A 22,558-nucleotide genomic window follows, 5' to 3' on the forward strand; every position below is an offset into this window, starting at 1 on the left:
TAAGCTTTTACAAAACTAAGTAATTGACATTTTTCTCATTTCTGGGATCAAATTTTCATAAATCATTCAACCTGGATAAACTGAGAATGTGGTCGATCTAGTAATTGTTGAAATATAGTAAAGACATTGCAAAACATGATATTTAAGTATTTCCTCCTAACCTCTTCCCTTAGCAATTTGCACTAGTTCGAAATGGGGGAAAGTCCTGATGTATAAAAAGGAAACAAAAGTAAGAGGAGCCTGTCTGTAAAGGAGAAGCCAAAAGAACCACACACAGATTCATCTCGGTAATTTGTGATTCCGCCAGTTCAGAATTTGTAGTGATAATCATAGCTATGCAGAATAGAGCTTACTTTTATATTACAAGGAAGTTTTTTAATATTGCAGATGATTTTGTGGAGGAGGTACATATTTAACCAACTTGGAAGTAATGATTTCCTGACTTTTTACAATATATGTGGAGATATGCTCTTAATGTCTTCTCAAGATTCCTACTGGCAGCTATTTGTCAACAGTTAATTCAAGTTCTATCATCTCTTAACAATGCACTTCAAATTCCATACTGACATTTCCCCCTCCTCCACAATTCAAGTTAGTGAAACTTTGTCTGAATTAAAGGATTTATGTAATTCTATGAACCATAATATTCAGAGTATATGGGACAGCACTAGTTTTGGTCAGTAGTCCAACTTATACAAATTGGTCTGTGAATAGAGTGAATTGTCCAGTGAATCTTCTAGTTCAAGTATTTGCACCGATAGGCTGTGAATGTATAAAACTTATATATATTTGAGAAATTTGTAGTAACAAATGTAGGACAGATTTGCATTTTCACGCTAAGATCATTACTACATTTCTCAAAGCAAAGATTTTTGATGCATCAAATTCTTTCATTTCATATTTGTGTTTTCTAACAGGACTCGATATATGCAGAGTCATCCAAAACCTTGAGCTAGTTTTCAGTGTTGGGTGCAGCTGATGAGTCTCTGAACCAGTGTGTACGATACTAAGAATGCCCTCATTCCTTTAGTGTCTAGCTCTGTACTGGGTTTATTTGCAAAGAACCCTCATGCATGGGTCCATATAAATGAGGCATGCTGCTCCCATATAAATGAGGCAAGCTGGAGCAGATTAGATTATGTTGCTCAGCAGTCTCTAAGAAAAGATAGTGTGTATACCTATGGGCATGATTTTTGCTTTTAATGAAGACTTCTCTGAATATAGCAACAAGCAAGTTTTAGTTAATGTTTTATACTTTCAGTAAAGAAAATAAAAGAAAAAAAAACTGGTCTGATTCCATCATCTTTTGTCAAGCAAAACTCTCACTGACCCACAGGAATGTGGTCTCTCTCCCCTAGAGTAGCCTAAAAACACCACAGAATGGGCTTCTAAACTTTTCACTCTATTTTCCGTATAATGGGTGAGTTTTTAATCAACTGAAAATCACCTACCTTGGACTAAAAAGCATATTTAGTCATTTCTAGCCTGTTTATACTTTCAGGAATAGAAAGTTTTCAAATGTAGTACAGAAAGTCTGTTTTTATCACCATCAAATCATTTGTATATATTTAAATTATTTTCATGCCACTGAGACATGAAGTTTTTCCCACTAGCCCCCTAATTCCTGGCTGTATTAGCTAACTCTATGAAAAAGAAATTTAATAAGAATTGTACAATATTCCCATGGGTCACTTATTTAGCTAAGTAACAGGTGTAAGATTACTAACTTTCTATATTGAAATAAGATAAATCAGTTTGAAACTGTTCTCCATTTAATGTGTCATGCTGTCATTACATAGCAATCATTGATTCACAACCTTAACAAAATAGGTAAATGTATTGGAATGAGTACCTTGTATTTTTCATGTAGCATCGAATGCTCATCTAATCTGAAGATCTGGGTTAAAGTTTGTGTTGTTGCTGTTTTTTTAACCTCAAATACTTGGCACTTGGCACCAGTGTCTCTTGCTTATAGTAATGCTTTATTTCTTGACATGACTACCAGGATTGCTTGGTCACAGGCAAAGCTGTCCTTTTTTGGCCAAAACATTCCTGACAATAACTGCACTTTCTACATTCATTTTTCCCTTTCCGCCCCCTTGCTCCTAACAGGTTGGAGAGGCTGGTGGACGTCCTGAGGAAGAAGGTTGGAGCAGGGCCCGTGAGGACAGTGATCTGACTGAAAGCGGCAGTCTGGGAAGCAGTCACATCTGGTGACCAGGCTGATTCATTCAACGCTGTGTAAACACTAAAGCCTTAACTTAGCAAACAGTTGTTAGAAGTGGGACACTCCAACCACATTCCAAGCTGAGATAAAATCAAATCACAAATGTTTAACCACTTTGTTGCTGACTTGAGTTATTTATCCAAATGTATTAACTACGGACTTTTACCAATGGATAGCTATAAAGTTGTAGTTTATTTTGTAACTATTTTCTGCCTCACTATATTTAACATAACCCTTTTTACTGGGAGACCATTATAGAAACATTGTGAAGTTGGTCAGGATTATATCTTCACATGTGGCCCTTTCTGAATCAAAATGCAGCAAAGTAAATATTGTCTAAACCTTAATCCACTGTGTTAGGTCAAAACTTCAAATACACGCATTTTTCAATATAGAGTTTATTTCTTACCTGATGAGAGAAGCTCAGACATAAGAGTTAATAGTCTTCCTTCAATGCATGCATGTAATCTTTGTTAGTATTCAAGAATATTAAGTATGGATACTAAGAATTAAATGTATAATTCCTTTTAATAAGAGTTTGGTACATTAAAATTATCATGATTTTTGTTTCAATAAAAACAATATAGACTACAATGAAAAGAGGATATTGTTACTGTGTACTTGTAAATTCAATATTTTTAATGCTTTGATGAATAATTATCTAAACTTTATTTAAGCTGTAGAAATTGCCAAGTTTATCTAATAGACTGGGACACTTTGGCTTGAAAATCCGTCTGTGCCGCATGCAGGGGGCCATCCAACACATTGCACATGCTTTTTGGTGATCTTAGATTACCATTTGAATTTTTGTTGTGCAGGAAGAGAATTCGATATGTAACTTACAATAAAATTATAATGTAAAAACATATGGTCTTGGAAAGGAGAAAACCTACAATTTGGTTCAGGTTACATACTGTTTTTCATTTAAGAGATAACTTAAAATAGTTACAGCATAGTCACTTCTAACCATATGAAATTATTAATAAAACTAAGACTTGTAGATATGGCTGTAGGAAAAACGTGTTCTTTTTTAGATTGAATAGATGAGAGGCCAATAGAAAATGACTATGTCTAGAATTGGGTAAAAAAGACAAGTAGAGAATAAATTCATGAAAATTTTTTAGGCAAGTGAAAATTTTTCTAAATTCATGCACTTCTTTAATTCATTTTTAAGATTGAGGTAAATTATTTATCATTGCCTATTTTCAAGACAAGTACAGAGTAATTTATGTACCATTCCTTCACACACCATTGGAGATTATCTGTTTGAATTCTTTTTTTCACTCTGCGGGAAAATGTAAGGTACTTTTCACAGAGTAATGAAAGGACCATAATGCTAACATCAGTTTCTTTCTTATTTTATCCATTAAATTAACTGAGAGTTAGAATCACACCATTGAATTTAAATTTAGAATTTTCTCACATTGTCTGCTTTTAACTATTTTTATACTATAAGAGTTAGAAAATAAAGAACAGGAGCTGAAATTAAGCTACCTGGATCTACTCTATAGTTCTAAAGAGAATTATAGCCTCTCATAGGCCAGGGACTATAGAAATAGAGAAATTTTAAATAATTGGGTCATGCATAGAGTCTTATCCCGAGGCTCTAATCGAAACATATAATAGCTTAATGTGTGAAGGAACAAGTCATGGAGGTAAGTAAAGAGAAAAAATTTTTGTCACAAAATTGTCCATTCCTGAATCCTCTTCAGATGAATCACAAGGAAACTTGAATTTTCAATTTAGTCCTAAAGAATAGACAAGTCTTTCTTGAATTATTTTGCTTGGGATTTTCTAAAACACAAAGTGCAGCACAAAGACATTTTACAATTTTCAAACATTTCTTTCTATACCTAAATGATCAGATTAGAGCAAGCAATTCCTGTAATCAGTATTCAGAACTTTTATAGAATTTGATATTATAAATTTAAATTTACAAAACAATTCAAACATCTACTATTGTTCAATGTAGGTAATCACCCCAAAATATCACACATCCCCTTGAAAATGAATTGTCTACAAAATTATACATGCTAAGTATTATAGCCAAATATTATCATTAATTGATTTCTTGCACTTAAAAAATGTTCACCAACAATGTTTCAAATTGTCTATTTTTTTATGAAGTAATGACCTTGTTCACTGAAGATCAGTTCTCTACATATTCAATAGTAAAGCAACTTCAGAAGTATTTGAAGATACCCTGAGATGTTTCTTTGAGTTTGCTTTAAACATCAAGTCTAATCCCTACAGTAACATGATAAATCATTTCTTGGAAAAATAAGTAGTTCAGAAGAAAATCAGGAAAGATAACACAAACATGCATAGCACTTGATATTTTTTTTGCATTTATATTTTTATTCTTTCAACCAAATAATCTACACTAATAAAAGATAAACATGCAAATTAACCACTCTGCTACACCCACCAGCCAATCAGAGGGGATATGCAAATTAGAAGGATAAAGATGGCGGCCACCCAGCTGCTCCAGGCAAGGAGTGGCTGGGCAGGACGCCTGCTATGAGAGGGAGGGTGGGGGGTGAAGGGATCTATAGGAGCGGCACTCTGGCCACAGCTAAGACAGCAGACTCTGGCCGGAATCTGCAGCGAAGCAGCAAAGTCAAAGATGGCAGACTCCAGCCTGAGACTGCAGGGAAGACGAAGATGGCAGACTCTGGCCTGAGCCTGCAGCGAAGATGAAGGTGGCAGACTCTGGCCGGAGCCTGCAGCGAAGACAAAGAAGGCAGACTCTGGCCAGAGTCGGCAGCAAAGGTGGCAGACTGCGGCCGGAGCAAAGGCCTGGGCCCCAAGTGCCAGAGGAAAACCGGTGCTGGAAGCCAAGGGAAGGAAGGCCTATTGCACGAATTTCTTCATGCAACAGGCCTCTAGTAACAATAATAAAAAATTATATGTATGAGCCACATAATAATGCTGCAGCTGCTGCTGATTTTAGTATTATTGTTATTATTATTACATACGTTTTACAGATGATGAAACAGACCCAGAGAGGCTAGTAACTTGCCAAGGACTAGCTAGGGTTTACAACTGAGGTCTTATAACTAAAACTCCATGCAAACCATAGGTCACCAAACCCTTCAAAATTAAAAAAAGATTTAAAATCTTACAATCTCTATTATTGTGCCATTTCTTTTATACACTTATGTATGAATTCTCTAAAAATCAAGATTGTATGCATTTTTTGTGTGTGTGTTAATCCACACCGAGAATATTTTTCCATTGATTTTTAGAGAGAATGGAATGGTGTGGGGGAGGGGTGGTGGTGGTGGTGGTGTGGAGACAGGGAGAGGTAAACATCAATGTGAGAGAGACATATGGAATGGTTGCCTCCCAAACGCGCTGGGGATTGAGCCTGCAACCAAGGTACGTGCCCTTGACCAGAATCAAACCCAAGATCCTTCAGTCCTTGGGCTGGTACCCTATCCACTGAGGCAAACTGGCTGGGGCTGTATGCATTTCTTTCAATGAAGAACAAAAATGTGAATTGAACTGCACGTGTATATAGATAGCATCATAGCATTGCTGCCTCTCTATAGGGTTATAGTAGCAGCATGCTTTGTCTTAGCCCTCACTAATTAGGAATATTGTGACAATTCCTTATTAATAAAAAAATAACCTTGAGTTGCTTTTTACTATTTTAATTTGGCCTATGCTAAAACCTGACAGTGTAGTTTTATCAAAAGGAAGTCTAAACCTCAAGGCTTACTCTACCTACCTGAGCAACTGGCAAAGATAAAACCAGTTATAGGCGAATTATTAGCAAGGTTATTGGTTATAAGCAAGGTAAAAGCAGTTATAGTGGAGTCAATTAATTTTTATATGAGAAAATTTAATTCTACTTTTATAAATAAGCCATATGTTAGAATTATTTAAAACATTTTACCTAATAAAATATTCCCCTTTCTCAATAAGAAAATTCCTTATTTAAATAAACTGAAGAATCTTCTTATTAGATCACTTACTGACAGGATTAGGTTGTTTTGAAGGGGTTTTCTTTCGCACAAAAACAGGTTGGAATATTAAAAATTTGTTGTTTTTATATTAGATTTAGTTGCATAGAAAAGCATTTTTATGTGTAGTATTTTTAAAGATCATAATTATTTTTAAAGTTTCAATTTTGTTAAAATGTTCATGATTAATGAGTCATATTATAATGATAAAATAGCCATGGCTTACACATTTTCTCTACTCACGGTTTGTATGGAACACAAATTTTTCATAAGACAATATTATATTGTTGATAACTATTTTGACAACTAGAGGCCTGATGTATGAAATTCGTGCAAGAGTAGGCCTTCCTTCCCCTGGCTGCCAGCACAAGCTTCCCTCTGGCATCTGGGACCTGGGCTTCCCTCTGGCCTCAGCTTCATGCAGAAGGACGTCTGGAATGATGTCTGGTCTAATTAGCATACTATGCTTTTATTATTATAGATTAAAATGTCTATTCATATCTATATACATATATAAGATGTAGCTTTATACATAGGCATATACCACATGTATACATCTATATACACCATTATATACACACAGACATATACAGAAAAGTACATTTGCCTTTTATAAATATTGATTTGTAAGACAACTGTTAGGCTCCAGTGATTTCAGTGTTTTGTCCATGTTTTATTAGAAATGCACAAGGTTTCTGAGGTTTTTAAACAAATACATGGGATGGTTGAAAGATTTGTATTGCTCGTGCTTAGCTAAATATGTCATCTCTAGAAAAGATGGAGTTTATTTTGGCTCTGTTTTAAAAACTCAAATATTTTAAACATTTGTTAAGTTGGAGCTTGCACATTTGAACTAGTAGCATAGGTTCCAGAATAGCATCTCAAGTTACCAAACTTGTAATCCTTTTGCTAGAATACACTTTTTTTTAAATTTCTTTATTGATTAAGGTATTACATATGTGTCCTCATCCCTCCATTAACCCCCTAACCCCTTCCCCACTCATGCCCTCACCGCCCTGGTGTTCATGTCCATTGGTTAGACTTATATCCATGCATACAAGTCCTTTGGTTGATCTCTCCTCCTTTCCCCCACCCTCCCCTACCTTCCCTCTGAGGTTTGGCAGTCTGATCGATGCTTCTCTGTCTCTGGATCTGTCCCTGTTCATCAGTTTATCAGGGGTCCTCAAACTTTTTAAACAGGGGGCCAGTTCACTGTCCCTCAGACCGTTGGAGGGCCGGACTATAGTTTAAAAAAAAAACTATGAACAAATTCCTATGCGCACTGTAGGCCTGGGACGAGTCGGCTGCTAAACAGGACAGGCAGTGGCACTCAGTGGGCCGGATAAATGTCCTCGGTGGGCCGCATGTGGCCCACGGGCTGTAGTTTGAGGACGCCTGGTTAGGTTGTTCATTATATTCCACAAATGAGTGAGATCATGTGATATTTATCTTTCTCTGACTGGCTTATTTCACTTAGCATAATGCTCTCCAGTTCCATCCATGCTGTTGCAAATGGTAAGAACTCCTTCTTTTTTACTGCAGCGTAGTATTCCATTGTGTAGATGTACCATAGTTTTCTGATCCAGTCATCTGCTGATGGGCACTTAGGCTGTTTCCAAATCTTAGCTATGGTAAATTGTGCTGCTATGAACATAGGGGTGCATATATCCTTTCTGATTGGTGTTTCTAGTTTCTTGGGATATATTCCTAGAAGTGAGATCACTGGGTCAAATGGGAGCTCCATTTTTAGTTTTTTGAGGAAACTCCGTACTGTTCTCCACAGTGGCTGCACCAGTCTGCATTCCCACCAGCAGTGCAAAAGAGTTCCTTTTTCTCTGCATCCTCACCAACACTTGTCGTTTGTTGATTTGTTGATGATAGCCATTCTGACAGGTGTAAGATAATACCGCATTGTTGTTTTGATTTGCATCTCTCCCATAATTAGTGACTTTGAGCATGTTTTCATATGTCTCTTGGCCTTCCTTCTGTCCTCCTTCGAAAAGTGTCTATTTAGGTCCTTTGCCCATTTTTTGATTGGATTGTTTATCTTCCTTTTGTTAAGTTGTATGAGTTCCCTGTAAATGTTGGAGATTAAACCCTTATAGGTGATGACATTGGCAAATATGTTCTCCCATGCAGTGGGCTTTCTTGTTGTTTTGTTGATGGTTTCTTTTGCTGTGCAAAAGCTTTTTATTTTGATGTAGTCCCATTTGTTTATTTTCTCTTTAGTTTTCATTGCCCTATGAGTAGTATCGGTGAAGAAGTTCCTTCAGCATATGTCTGATATTTCGCTGCCTGTGGATTCCTCTAGTATTTTTATGGTTTCCCATTTATGTTTAAGTCCTTGATCCATTTTGAGTTTATTTTTGTGTATGGTGTAAGTTGGTGGTCTAGTTTCATTTTTTTGCATGTATCTGTCCAATTTTCCCAACACTATTTATTGAAGAGACTGTCTTGACTCCACTTTATGTTCATGCCTCCTTTGTCAAATATTAATTGGGCGTAGTGTTTTGGGTCAATTTCTGGGTTCTCTGTTTTGTTCCACTGGTCTATATGTCTGTTCTTGTGCCAGGCTGTTTTAAGAAGAGTGGCTTTGTAATACAGCTTGATATCTGGTATTGAGATCCTACCTACTTTGTTCTTCTTTCTCAGGATTGCTGCAGCTATTTGGGGTCTTTTTTTTTTTTATTCCAGATCAATTTTTGGAAAGTTCGTTGTAGGTCTGTGAAATCTGCCATTGGTATTTTAATGGGGATTGCACTGAATCTTTAGATTGCTTTGGGTAGTATGGACATTTTGATGATGTTGATTCTACCAATCCATGAACACGGTATGTTCTTCCATCTGTTTATGTCTTCCTCTATCTCTTTTTTCAGTGTCCTGTAGTTTTTTGCATATAGGTCTTTTACCTCCTTAGTTAAGTTTATTCCTAGGTATCTTAATTTTTTTGGTGCAAAGGTAAATAGGAGTGCTTTTTTAGTCTCTCTTTCTATAAGTTCACTATTGGTGTAAAGAAATGCCATAGATTTCTTGGCATTAATTTTGTATCCTGCTACATTGACAAATTCATTTATTAAGTCTAATAATTTTTTATGGAATCTTTAGGGTTTTCTATGTACAATATCATGTCATCTGCGAATAAGGACAGTTTTACTTCTTTTTTTCCAGTTTGGATGCCTTTTATTTCTTCTTCTTGTCTGATTGCAATGGCTAATACTTTCAGAACTATGTCGAACAGGAGTGGTGAGAGTGGGCATCCCTGTCTTGTTCTTGTTCTTAGGGGAAATTGTTTTAGTTTTTGCCCATTGAGTATGATGTTGGCTGTGGGTTTTTCATATATGGCTTTTATTATGTTGAGGTATGATCCTTCTATTCCCACCTTGCTGAGAGTTTTTATCAAGAAAGTGTGTTGGATTTTGTCAAATGCTTTTTCTGCATCAATTGATATGACTATGTGATTTTTTTTAAAATATATTTTATTGATATTTTACAGAGAGGAAAGGAGAGGGATAGAGAGCTAGAAACATCGATGAGAGAGAAACATCGATCAGCTGCCTCCTGCACACCTCCCACTGGGGATGTGCCCGCAACCAAGGTACATGCCCTTGACCAGAATCGAACCCGGGACCCTTCAGTCCGCAGGCCGATGCTCTATCCACTGAGCCAAACCGGTTTTGGCTGACTATGTGATTTTTATCTCTCAATTTGTTTATGTGATGTATCATGTTTATTGATTTGTGGATACCCCAGGATAAATCCTACTTGGTCATGGTGTATGATCTTTTTGATGTATTGTTGGATCCTATTTGCTAGAATTTGTTGAGGATTTTGGCATCTATGTGCATGAGGGATATTGGCCTGTAATTCTCTTCCATTGTGTTGTCTTTATCTGGTTTTGGTATTAGGGTGATGCTGGCTTCATAGAATGAGCTTGGAAGTGTTCCTTCATCTTGAATTTTTTGGAATAGTCTGAGGAGGATAGGTTTTAGTTCTTCCTTGAATATTTGGTACAACTCCTCTGTGAAGCTGTCTGCCCCGGGCTTTTGTTTGCTGGAAGCTTTTTGATGACTGCTTCAATTTCTTCCAATGTTATAGGCCTATTGAAATGTTTAGATTCTTCCTGATTGAGTTTAGGAAGGTTGTATTTTTCTAGGAATATGTCCATTTCCTCCAGGTTGTTCAGTTTGTTGGAATAGAGTTGTTCATAGTATTTTTTAATGGTCCTTTGTATTTCGGAGGGATCTGTTGTTATTTTGCCTCTCTCATTTCTGATTTTGTTTATTTGAGTCCTCACTCTTTTCTTCTTAGTGAGCCTGGTTAGAGGTTCATCAATCTTGTTTATCCTTTCAAAGAACCAGCTCTTGGTTTCATTGATCTTTTGTATTTTTTTTTTTTTTTGGTCTCTATGTCATTTATTTCTGCTCTGATCTTTATTATCTCCTCCCTTCTGCTCACTCTGGGATTTTCTTGTTGCTCTCTTTCTAATTCTTTGAGTTGTAGAGTTAGATGATTTACTACCATTTTTTCTTACTTTTTGAGGTAGGGCCTGTAGAGCTATGAACTTCCCTCTCAGGATTGTTTTCATTGTGTCCCATAGAATTTGGATTGTTGTGTTTTTGTTGTCATTAGTTTCCAGGATGCTTTTATTTCTTCTTTGATCTCTTTGGTAACCCAGTCATTATTTAATAGCATGCTATTCAGCTTCCAAGTGTTTGAGATTTTTGGATTATTTTTATTGTAGTTTATTTCTAATTTTATGGCATTGTGATCTAAGAAGATGCTTGGTATGATTTCAGTCTTCTTGAATTTGGGGAGACTTTGCTTGTGACCCAATATGTGGTCTATTTTTGAACATGTCCCATGTGCATTTGAGAAGAACATATGTTCCGTGCCTATGGGGTGAAATGTTCTGAAGATGTCAGTTAAGTCCATCTGATCTAGTGAGTCATTTAGGATTGCCGTGTCTTTGCTGATTTTTTGTCTAGAGGATTTATCCAGTGATGTCAGTGGTGTATTAAAGTCCCCTACTATGATTGTATTGATGTCGATCTCTCCCTTGATATCTTCCAGGAGTTTTGTTATGTATTTGGGTGCTCCTGGGTTGGGTGCATATATGTTTATCAGGGTTATATCCTGTTGTTGTATTGATCCCTTTAGTGTTATGAAGTGGCCTTCCTTATCTCTTGTTATGGCCTTCACTTTGAGGTCTATTTTGTCAGATATAAGTATTGCTACCCCAGCTTTTTTTTTTTTTTCATTTCCATTTGCCTGAAAGATATTTTTCCATACCTTCACTTTCAATCAGTGTTAGTCTCTTGTTCTGAGGTGGGTCTCTTGTAGACAGCATATATATGGGTCGTGTTTTTTTATCCATTCAGCTACTCAATGTCTTTTGATTGGAGCATTTAGTCCATTTATGTTTAAAGTTATTACTGAAAGGTACTTGTTTGTAGTCATATCTATTTTTGTGTCTGTGTTCCTTCTTACCTTTTTATTTCTTCTTTTAACAGTATTCCCTTTAGCATTTCTTACTTTGCTGGTTTGGTGGTGATAAACTCCCTTAGCCTTTTTTTGTCTGCGAAGCACCTGATTTCCCCTTCAATTTTGATTGATAGTCTTGCTGGATAGAGTATTCTTGGATTCAGTCCTTTGCTTTGCAACACTTTGTATACCTCCTTCCATTCCCTTCTAGCTTGATGTGTTTCTGTTGAGAAATCATTTGATAATCTGATGGGGGCTCCTTTGTAGGTAACCCTCTGTCTCTCTCTTGCCGCCTTTAAGATTCTCTCTTTGTCGTTAATATTTGCCATTGAAATTATGACATGTCTTGGTGTGGGTCTTTTGGGATTGATCCTGCTTGGGACTCTCTGTACTTGTGGAACGTTTTTTTCCCCCATATCCGGGAAGTTTTCTGTCATTATTTCTTCAAATAGATTTTCTAATCCTTGCTGCTCTTCTTGTCCTTCTGGCAGCCCTATTATACGTATGTTACTTCGTTTCATGTTGTGCCAAACTCCCTTAGGCTTTCCTCCTGCTTTTTAATTTTTTTCTCCACTTGCTGTTCAGATTGGGCTTGTTTCTCTACCTTATCTTCTAACTCACTAATTCGGTCCTCTGCTTCTTCTAGTCTACTGCTAAACTTTCCATGGTGTTTTTGATTGTAGCTATATCACTTTTCATTTCTTCCTGATTCTTGCATAGGTTGTTGATTTTCTCATCCACCCGATGTATGAATTCCATGACCATTACTCTGAATTCTTTTTTTGTCATGTTGCGTGCTTCAATTTCACTAATTTCCTTTCTTGGTGACTCCTCATTTTCTTTCCTCTGGGGATTGTGTCCTGTCCCCATTCTGACTATCACCAGAAGGTTCAGACTTCGAGTTGCGTGGACCTGGGCTGTGTGCTGTGGGAGCTTCACACCACCCGAGTGTCACTGAAGTGCTCCGACACTAGGATGTGTGGCTGCCGTGGGTTGGTGGGAACCAGGCTTGCCCAGTGTCAGTGTTACCAGCCCTCAGTATGGTCTCGTGTGCGCACCTAGAATTACAGACCCTGCCTGAACTGCGCTGTTGGCGTGTGCCGAAAATGAGTCCCCTAGCGCATGCCAGGAGTCAAAGTTGCCCTGTGTCTGCACCAAGAATCGAGTATTAGATTTTCTGTTGCCTCATGCGGCTTCTCACTGAGAATCAGGGTCCCCATGTGTGCATGCACCAAGAATTGGAGTCACTGGCTCTTAGTGTGAATGCGCTGTGAGGCAGGAATCCCAGGCGCACACGGTAAGAAACAGAGTCAAGTCAGTGGTGCTCAGTGCTGCCTCTTGCCAGGAGAATCTGGGTCCCAGTTACCATGGGGGACTGGGTTGCACAGTAGCCCTGTGGCGTGCCTGTGCTGCTGAAAACAGACTTCCGTGTGCGCTTGACCAGAATGGAAGTCAGGTGGCACTGCCGCCCTGCGTGGGCTTCGGGTTTGGTTGCCCAATTGCATTGTGGGGAGCAGATTCCAGTCTGTGCACGTGCTCCTAAGCTCAAATTCCTGTAGGGGCACTGCAGCCCGAGCAAGGGGCAGGTCTATCAGTTACTATGGCGCTATCCGTGATCTGCGGGGAGGGGGATAGGCTCTTTGACTCACAGAAATCTGCGGCCAGGAAGTCTGGATTCTTGTTGTCTGTTGGTCTGAAGCTGTGGTCGCAGTTCTCTGTCCCCAGTGGCTGCAGGGTCCTGATTTGCGTCTGAGACGCGACTGGGTGGTGTTGAGGCCAGGACCCTAGTCTCAAGCAGCTCTGTTTCTCAAGATGGCACAGTCTCTGTGCCCACACTGGCTGCCCAGAAGTGTCAGCTTTGTGTGCAGGGCTCCGCCATCTAAGACTGCCCTGACTGACAGCCCCTTGGAGGACCTGCAGAATCTAACTGTCCCTAGCTCATACACACACACACACACCACACACGTCTACACTCTCCTCTATGGTTCCCTCACTCTCTCACACTCTCTCCTTCCCTACCTTCTTGCCGGTCGCCATCTTCCCATCAATCTAGAATACTCTTTATGAAAAACGATTTTTCTCTTTTATGTACTTCAATTTATATTTATAAAGGTGAAATTATTATTTTTAATGTAAAATTTCATAAATAGAAGTTGACAATGATAGAAGTACTTTTGAGAATGATTAAAATATTGTATATTATTGATATTTCTTTGCAGAAATCCAATATACGTATTTATTGTTTTTTTCTATTTTCTAAATATAGTTTTGGAATATGCTAGCACTTTGGAAGACACCAGCTTCTAAACTATCTAATTATTATCACAGGTGCATTTTAATGCTCAAACTCAAATATCTAAAATATATATTTACTTTTTATTCACATAAAATCCCCTATTGTAAATTCCACATATTTCAGTGCAGTTCTTATATATTGATCTTAATCAAATTTATAAGTGTACAATCCTGAAGACAAGATATTCACTATAAAATATACTGCAGTAAGACAACAAATTAAGTTCACTCTGAAACTGTCTGACTTCCTTAACTATTTTAATAAAGATAAAAGTCAATATGAACAAATTTGTTAGGTACCTTAGGAACCTTTCTAAATTATACTATATAATAAAGTACTAATATGCAAATTGTTCCCTTGACTGGGAGTTCCACCAGAAGTTCAACTGGGAGTTTGACCAGGGGACAGGACTGGCCAGCCAACCGCTCGCAGCCCCTCCGCCCACCCAGCCCCATCCCTTATTGGCCCCTTCCACCCCGGTCAGGAGCAGGGCTGGTCAGCCAACCTCCCATGTCCCCTCCCCCTAGTCAGCCTGGTCCGATTGGCCCCGATCGGGGCAGTGCGGCCAGACCCCACCCTTGCATGAATTTGTGCACTAGACCTCTAGTTTAGATATAAACTAAAATTATAGTAATAAAATATTAAAGAAAAACATTATTTTGGGCAAAACAGTTAGAAAAACCCTAAGGTAAGAGATCAAATTCTAATTAAAAAAATAATAGACTGAGTCAAGTCTACTAAAAGTACCTCTACTAATTGTGAAATATGTAAGTGGAATCAACAGCTGAAATCTAAAAATGCTTCTTCTGTTGGGTTTGATTACTCAATCATGACAAGAAAAATATAAACAGACTATAACAGTCTATCACCTGTAGTGAACTTAGAATTTAAAGCTTAGGGTACATGTCTAAAAGAGGACCAGGTTGGGGGTGGGATGTAGAAGTCTTCAGGGCAAAGATTCTATAAATTGGTAATATCTAAATTGCCATTACTGTGTATTAAAATAATGATGTCTTGCCTTGGCCAGTGTGGCTCAGTTGGTTGGCCGTTGCGCACCAAGAGGTCACAGGTTCGATTCCTGGTAGTTGCAGTCTCAATCCCAGGTAGAGGGTGTGCAGGAGGCAGCCAATCAATGTTTCTCATCGATGTTTCTCTCTCTCCCTTTCCCTTCCTTTCTCCCTAAATATATGCATAACCTATGGACACAGACAATAGTGTGGTGAAGGCCTGGGGAGGGATGCAGGGTGAAGAGTGTCAATGGGGAAAAGGGGGACATATGTAATACTTTCAACAATAACGAAAAACATGTTGTCTCACCATGTATGGCCTTTGTGATCTTATTGCCATATATTTTACTTCTACATATGTACACAGTAATAACAATGTTATTTTTTCTTTAAGTAGCCAAATATTTTCAGGAATTAAAAAATCAGAACATTATTATATATTTACTACATATTTACCATTTTCAGTGCTTTTCTTTGTGCAGATCTAAATTTCCATCAATTATCATTTACCTTATTCCACAAGTACTTATCATTTATACTGATACCAGAGGGGGGGTCCCTCAGCCGGACCTGCACCCTCTCGCAGTCTGGGAGCCCTTGGGGGATGTCTGACTGCCACGGAGGCAAGAGAGGCTCCCGCCACCACCGCTGCACTCGCCAGCCGTGAGCCCAGGTTCTGGCTGAGCGGCTCTCCCACTGTGGGATCAGGACAAAACTGGCTCTCTGACATCCCCCGAGGGGTCCCAGATTGCGAGAGGGCACAGGCCAGGCCGAGGGACCCAACCGGTGCATGATTGGAGAAACACAGGAGGTTGGCCAGCCAGGTAGGAACTGCGGGAGGGCTCCAGGGTGTGTCTGACCCATTTCGCTCAGTCCAGATGGGCCAGACCCCAGCAGCAAGCTAACCAACCAGTTGGAGCATCTGCCCCCTGGTGGTCAGTGCACATAGCAAGCAGGTGAGTGGCCTTCTTAGCCTATCATTAGCATATTACACTTTGATTGGTTGAAAGGCGGACTGGTGGACCAGACACTTAGCATATTAGTCTTTTATTATATAGGACAAGGCCATGGACCATGAATTCTTTCATCTTTTGTATGTCTGAAAATCAATCTCTCTCTGTCTCTCTCTCTCTCATGCCTTCATTTTGTGAAAAACAGTTTTTGTGGGATATAGAAATTTAGATTAACCTTTTTTCCCTTAGTATTTTCAAGATGTTGCTTCATTATCTCTGGCTTTCTTTATTCCTGCTGTTATTCTTATTTTTGTTCTCTGTATATAATATGTCCTCTGACTGCTTTATTATTTTCTTAATAAATCTTTATTGTTCAGATTATTACAATTGTTCCTCCTTTTCCCCCCATAGCTCCCCTCCACCCAGTTCCCACCCCACCCTCTGCCCTTACCCCCCCTCAACTGTCCTCATCCATAGGTGTACAATTTTTGTCCAGTCTCTTTCCACACCCCCACACCCCTTCCCCCCCCCCCCCGAGAATTGTCAGTCCACTCCCTTTCTATGCCCCTGATTCTATTATATTCATCAGTTTATTCTGTTCATCACATTTTTTATTCACTTGATTTTTTAAAAATAAATCTTTATTCAGATTATTACAATTGTTTCTCCTTTTTCCCCCCATAGCTCCCCTCCACCCGGTTCCCACCCCACCCTCTGCCCTTACCTCCCCACCGCTGTCCTCATCCATAGGTGTATGATTTTTGTCCAGTCTCTTCCTGAACACCCCCATACCCCTTTCCCCCTGAGAATTATCAGTCCACTCCCTTTCTATGCCCCTGATTCTATTATATTCACCAGATTATTCTGTTCCTCAGGTTTTTAATTCACTTTATTTTTAGGTTCACTTGTTGATAGATATGTATTTGTTGTTCATAATTTTTCTCTTTACTTTTTTCTTCTTCCTCTTCTTTAAGAATACCTTTCAGCATTTCATATAATACTGGTTTGGTGGTGATGAACTCCTTTAGCTTTTTCTTATCTGTGAAACTCTTTATCTGCCCTTCAATTCTGAATGATAGCTTTGCTGGGTAGAGTAATCTTGGTTGCAGGTTCTTGCTATTCATCACTTTGAATATTTCTTTACACTCCCGTCTGGCCTGCATAGTTTCTGTTGAGAAATCAGCTGACAATCGTATGGGTGCTCCCTTGTAGGTAATTAACTGTTTTTCTCTTGCTGCTTTTAATATTCTCTCTTTGTCTTTTGCTCTTGGCATTTTAATTATGATGTGTCTTGGTGTGGTCCTCTTTGGATTTCTTTTGTTTGGGGTTCTCTGCGTTTCCTGGACTTGTAAGTCTATTTCTTTCACCAGGTGGGGGAAGTTTTCTGTCATTATTTCTTCAAATAGGTTTTCAGCATCTTGCTCTCTCTCTTCTTCTGGCACCCCCATAATTCAGATGTTGGTACGCTTGAAGCTGTCCCAGAGGCTCCTTACACTATCTTCATATTTTTGGATTCTTTTTCCTTTTTGCTTTTCCGGTTGGGTGTTTTTTGCTTCTTTGTATTTCAAATCTTTGACTTGATTCTTGAGATCCTCTAGACTGCTGTTGGATCTCTGTATATTATTTTTATTTCAGTCAGTGTATGCTTAATTTCTAGTTGGTCCTTTTTCATATCCTCAAGGGTCTCATTAAATTTATTGGCCTTTTCTAGAAAATTATTGAAAAACCTTATAACTGTGGTTTTGAACTCTATATCCAGTCGTTTGCTTTCCTCCATTCCTTTCATTTGTGACCTGTTTCTTTGTCTCCGCATTTTGGCTGCTTCCCTGAGTTGATAGAGTGGCTTTGTGTGCTAGGTGTCCTATAGGGCCCAGTGGCTCAGACTCCCCAGTTACCTGAGGTGGACACTCTTGGTGCACCCCTTTGTGGGCTGTGTGCACAGTCTTCTTGTAGTTAAGCCTTGATTGTTGTTGGTATCACTGGGAGGAATTGACCTCCAGGCCAATTGGCTGTGAGGATCAGCTGTGTCTACGATGGGAGAACTTCTGTGCTGGAGACACCCTTATGGGCCAGGACTTGCTTCAGTGGGGCTTTGGTGCTCACTGAGTCTGCCCCCTGAGTGTGTCCCTTATGGATATGAGGAGTTGTAATCTGGATGGTCCCACTCTGACCACTGGGTACACTGGCCCTTGGATTTCTAAGAAGGTGCTAATTTAGTCTCTGCCTGAGGCCACCCAGCAGGAGCTACAGAGAAATCTGCAGATTCCTCTTCTTTGTTTGGGTTTTGGAGGTGTCCAGATGAGGGCCAGCTGTGAAGCAATGCAGGCTGCTATGGGGCCTTGGGTCTTCTTTTGGATGTTCTGAGTCTCTCTGACTCAGTTGCAGTTTGTTAGGTAAGTTTAGATTTCAAAGGACCAGGCCATTCATATGCTAAAGCCTCTGCACACAACTTTGATGGGGCAGAGTCTCAAGGCAGAGCAAACAAGCAATGGCTTCCCTTCAGTCCTGCCCTATGAGGCCCCCGGGTCTCAGTGTCCCATGGTAATCGCTGCAAGCACCTCTGAGAGCAAGCCGCCCTCGAGTTCCGCCTGCTGCAGACAGTCCGGTCTCTCCCCGTATGAGTCTGGGTCCCCAGAGTCTCACCCAGAACTGGAGTTCAGAGTAGTCGGGAGTTTGTGTCTCCCTCCCAATTGAGAAAGACAACTGCGTCCTCAGTTGCCAGCCCTCTCCGTGCACACCTCCATACCTCTGCACTTTACTTCCGCAGCTCCTGTGAGTCTCAGTGTGCTTTTCTCTTCCCTTCTAGTTGTAGAATTTCCACTTAGCCAGCCTTCCTGTGGTTCTGGATGATGTCCGTTTTGTTTTTTAGTTGTAGTTTTGAAGTTGTTGTGTGAGGCAGCAGTTCAGGTGTTTACCTATGCTGCCATCTTGGTTTCTCCCTGACTGCTTTAAAGGTTTTTCCATTTGTCCTCCTATAATTCTTTTAAAATGTCAATCTCTTGGAATCTAGCTTTCCTCTTTCCTGTTAAGAAATCAGCTGTCAATCTTAATGTTCTTCTCCTGAAGTAAAGTCTCTGTTTTCTCTGATAGTTTTTTATACTTCTTCTGTTTCTTTGTTTTGGCACTTTTATGGTATGCATAGATGTGGTCTTTGTATATTTCTTGCTTGAGTTCATAGACGTTATTAAATCTCTGACTTGATATATTTTGTCAATTTTAGGAAATCTTTGGTCAATACCTCTTCCCCTCCTTGTGAGACTCCAATTATATTTTTTTCACCCTGTTCACATATATTATTTCCACTCTCTTCTGTGTTGCCCTTTTTTTACTCTATTTGCATTATAGAGTAAATTTGAATTTTCAAAATTACCTGTCTTTCATTTCACCAATCCTGTCTTTTGCTGTCAAAGTCATCTATTCAATTTTAAATTTCAAATTCGGTATTTTTCAATTGTACAGTTTACTCCTGTTTTTTTGTTGTTGTTGTTTTTTTTTTGTTTTTTTTGGGTACATTCCAATTCTCAGGTGAAATACTCATTTTTCTAATTATACTGTCTCCCCATTTTGCCTCTGTTTTCTTGAACATACTGGTCAGTTATTTAAAAGTCTATGTCTGCTGACTCCAATATTTGAATCACCTACAGGTTTTTCTCTGCTGTCCGTTTTGTGTCTTGATTTCTAGATGCACTGTCCTGTCTCTTGGCATGCCTCTTAACTGCTGATTGAACGTAAGACATCCTGAACCTTCAGATGAGTTCTTCTTCCTCCAGTGAGGGCTTCGCCTTTCCTCTGTTGGGAAATTTGAGTGGAAGCTAATCATTTTACTTCAGTCAGTTATTGTGCTGAGTAGGACACATTTTTAATAAGACTCAGTTTTATCTGGTTTGCCTCTCTTCCTATGGCGTAGTGCACTAAGGCTTTCAAAGGTGAAAGTATTCTCTTCGTTGGAACCCTTTTAGATATTCTCATCTGAGTTTTTTCTTAACCTCCCACTTCGGACAGCTCAGAATTTGCCACATATTTTGAAAGGGAAACGAGGCATGTGTTTCAGGCCCTTTGGCTCTCCATATCTGTCACTCTAGCCTTGCAAGATTGCCAAAATGCTGCTGGTTCCTCTGTCCCTAGCAACTGTCTTCTGCCAGGACAAAGCTCAGCTTATCATCCTGTCACCTTCTCCCAGGACCAGCAAAAATGTCTCTGGGAAGAGCAGCTGCATGTCATCAGTTTACCTCTCTGTTCTCTGGAATCTTCATTCCTCTAGTTGCCTTTGTTTTGATCTCTCTATAATACTTTTAAGCAAACATATTTTATATTTGATCCATCTTTTCTAGTTGTTCTTGGCAGGAGCATTGGTCTGCCACAAACTACTCTGTTGTGTCTGGAAGCAGAATTCCAGTGAGTTTTGCATTTCTATCATATTTTTCATCTTTGGAGGTTATATTCTGTTCATCCCCAAATCTATTTGGTAATTTTTATGGTTTCTTGTTCCCATCTCATTTTCAATACCTTCTTAATTTTTTTATGCATTTTAAACCTGCTTATTCTATACTTAATTTCTGATTATTTTAATTTCTCAAGTATTTAATGCTCCAATTTTGCTTTCTGTTATTTCTGCCAGCACATTTATGTTGCCTGATTTATGTGAATGTTTGATGCTTCATGAATGTGAGCTTCTATTTCTTAGAATTTTCCTTAGTGGGACTTTTCCAGGCCTGGGTGTGAGTGGGTTCCTCCACGGAGGTTTTGCATGTGCTTCTGCCAGTCACCTGGGAACATGTTCAGGCTTTTGAATAGTTTAAAATATTAATTTGAATTCTACTGGGCAACTTAAGTAATGATAATTTGGGTTGAAAACCGAGATGAGGGCTAGCTTATGGTTATAAAATTAATAGTGAATCCCACTTTCATGGAATGAAATAATTACTATTGCTAAAATGTCCATACTACAGAAAGCCATATATAGATTTAATACAATCCCTATCAAGATTTCAATAGCATTTTTATAGAAGTAGAAAAAACAATCTTAAAATTTATGTGAAACCACAAAAGACCCACAAATAGCCAAAGCAATCCTGAAAAAAAGAAAAAGCGGGAGGCATCACACTTTCTGATTTTACGCTATACTATAAAGCTATAGTGACCCAAATAGTATGTCACTAACATGAAAACAGACAAATAGATCACTACAACAGAATTGAAAGCCCAGAAATAAAACTAAACACATATAGTCAACTAATAATTGACAAGAATACTCAATGGAGAAAAGGCAGTCTTTTCAATAGATGGTGCTGAGAAAATTGGGTATTCACATGTAAAAGAATGGAACTAAATCCTTATCTTACATCACTCACAAAAATCAACTCAAAATGGATTAAAGACTAAAATGTAAGACATGAAACCATAAAACTCCTAGAAGTAAACATAGGGGTTAATATCCAAAATATATAAAGAACTTATATAACTCAATAGCAATAACAACAATCTAATTTTAAAATGGGCAAAAGACCTGAATAGACTTTTTTTAATAAAGAAGATATAATAGTATGAAAGACCAACAAGTACATAAAAAGATGCTCAGCATCACTAGTCATTATGGAAATGCAAATCAAAACCTCAATGAGGTATCACCTCACACCTGTTAAGATGGGCATCATCAATAAACAAGAGATAAAAGAAATGCTGGTGAGGATGTGGAAAAAGGGAATACTTGTACACTGTTAGTGTGATTGTAAACTGGTACAGTTACTGTGGAAAGCAGTATGGCAGATCCTCAAAAAATTAAAAGTAGAAATCATATGATCCAGCAACTCTACTTCTGGGAATATTTCCAAAGGAAACAAAAACACTAACTCGAAAAGGTATCTGCACCCCCATGTTCATTGCAGCCTTATTAACAATAGCCAAGACATGGAAACAGACTAGTGTCCATCATCAGATGGATGCATAAAGACGCTGTCATTTTATATATATACTAGAGGCCCAGTGCATGAAATCCGTGCATCGGGCGGAGTGGGGGGGACCCCTCAGCCCAGCCTGCGTCCTCTCACAATCCAGGACCCCTCAGGGGATGTTGGGCCTAAATTGGCAGTTGGACATCCCTCTCGCAATCCAGGATGCTGCATGCACCAGTGACCATGCTTTTCATACCAGTGAAAGGCATCTTGCTGTTGTGTGGGCAGCTACATTTTTTGCCCTGATTATAAAAAGTAGTACATAACATGATCCTTCTGAGGCAGTAGTACTGTTTTCCCCATCTTATGGGTGGAAAAACTGAAGCAGAGAGAAGTTAAGTAATTGGCTTTGTCACACAGTTATAAGTGTCAGAATCAGGACTGACCACAAAATGTGCAAGCCAGAGTCCATGCATGTCATCGCTACATCATCCTGGTTTTTCAGTGTTAGAGTAGCCTTGCCAGGTTTTAATTTTCAAATCTAAGAGACTGTTCCCAATATATAGGGTAGGGTCCCTAGGCCTAGCGGTGATCAGGACCGATCTGTGGGGTGACAGGCAGGTGGAGCAATCAGGGGGGCCCCCACTGGCATCACCTTGGCTGACGGCCTGGTGCCACCTGCTGGCCAGCCCAGCCCCCTGATCGCCACTGCCGGTTGCCTCCCTCTCAGGGGGT

The 22,558-nt window shown here is 39.1% G+C and overlaps 1 protein-coding gene across 4 annotated transcripts in view; it reads left to right on the forward strand.

Annotated features, from left to right (window-relative positions):
• MIPOL1 (mirror-image polydactyly 1) overlaps nucleotides 1-3,085 on the forward strand; it is a 357,237-nt gene extending 354,152 nt beyond the window's left edge. For 2 of the 4 annotated variants that reach the window (XM_080641824.1, XM_080641825.1), the window contains exon 12: nucleotides 2,113-2,817. In XM_080641824.1, the coding sequence (XP_080497950.1) occupies nucleotides 2,113-2,179 (67 nt within the window). In that variant the 3' untranslated portion in view covers nucleotides 2,180-2,817. Of the gene's footprint in view, nucleotides 1-2,112 lie in introns of all 4 variants that reach the window. The other 2 variants (XM_080641822.1, XM_080641823.1) reach the window with 2 other exon arrangements.
• The last annotated feature ends 19,473 nt before the right edge of the window (nucleotides 3,086-22,558 follow it).

This window comes from Plecotus auritus (assembly GCF_963455305.1).
Source record: "Plecotus auritus genome assembly, chromosome: 1".
NCBI lineage: Eukaryota > Metazoa > Chordata > Mammalia > Chiroptera > Vespertilionidae > Plecotus > Plecotus auritus.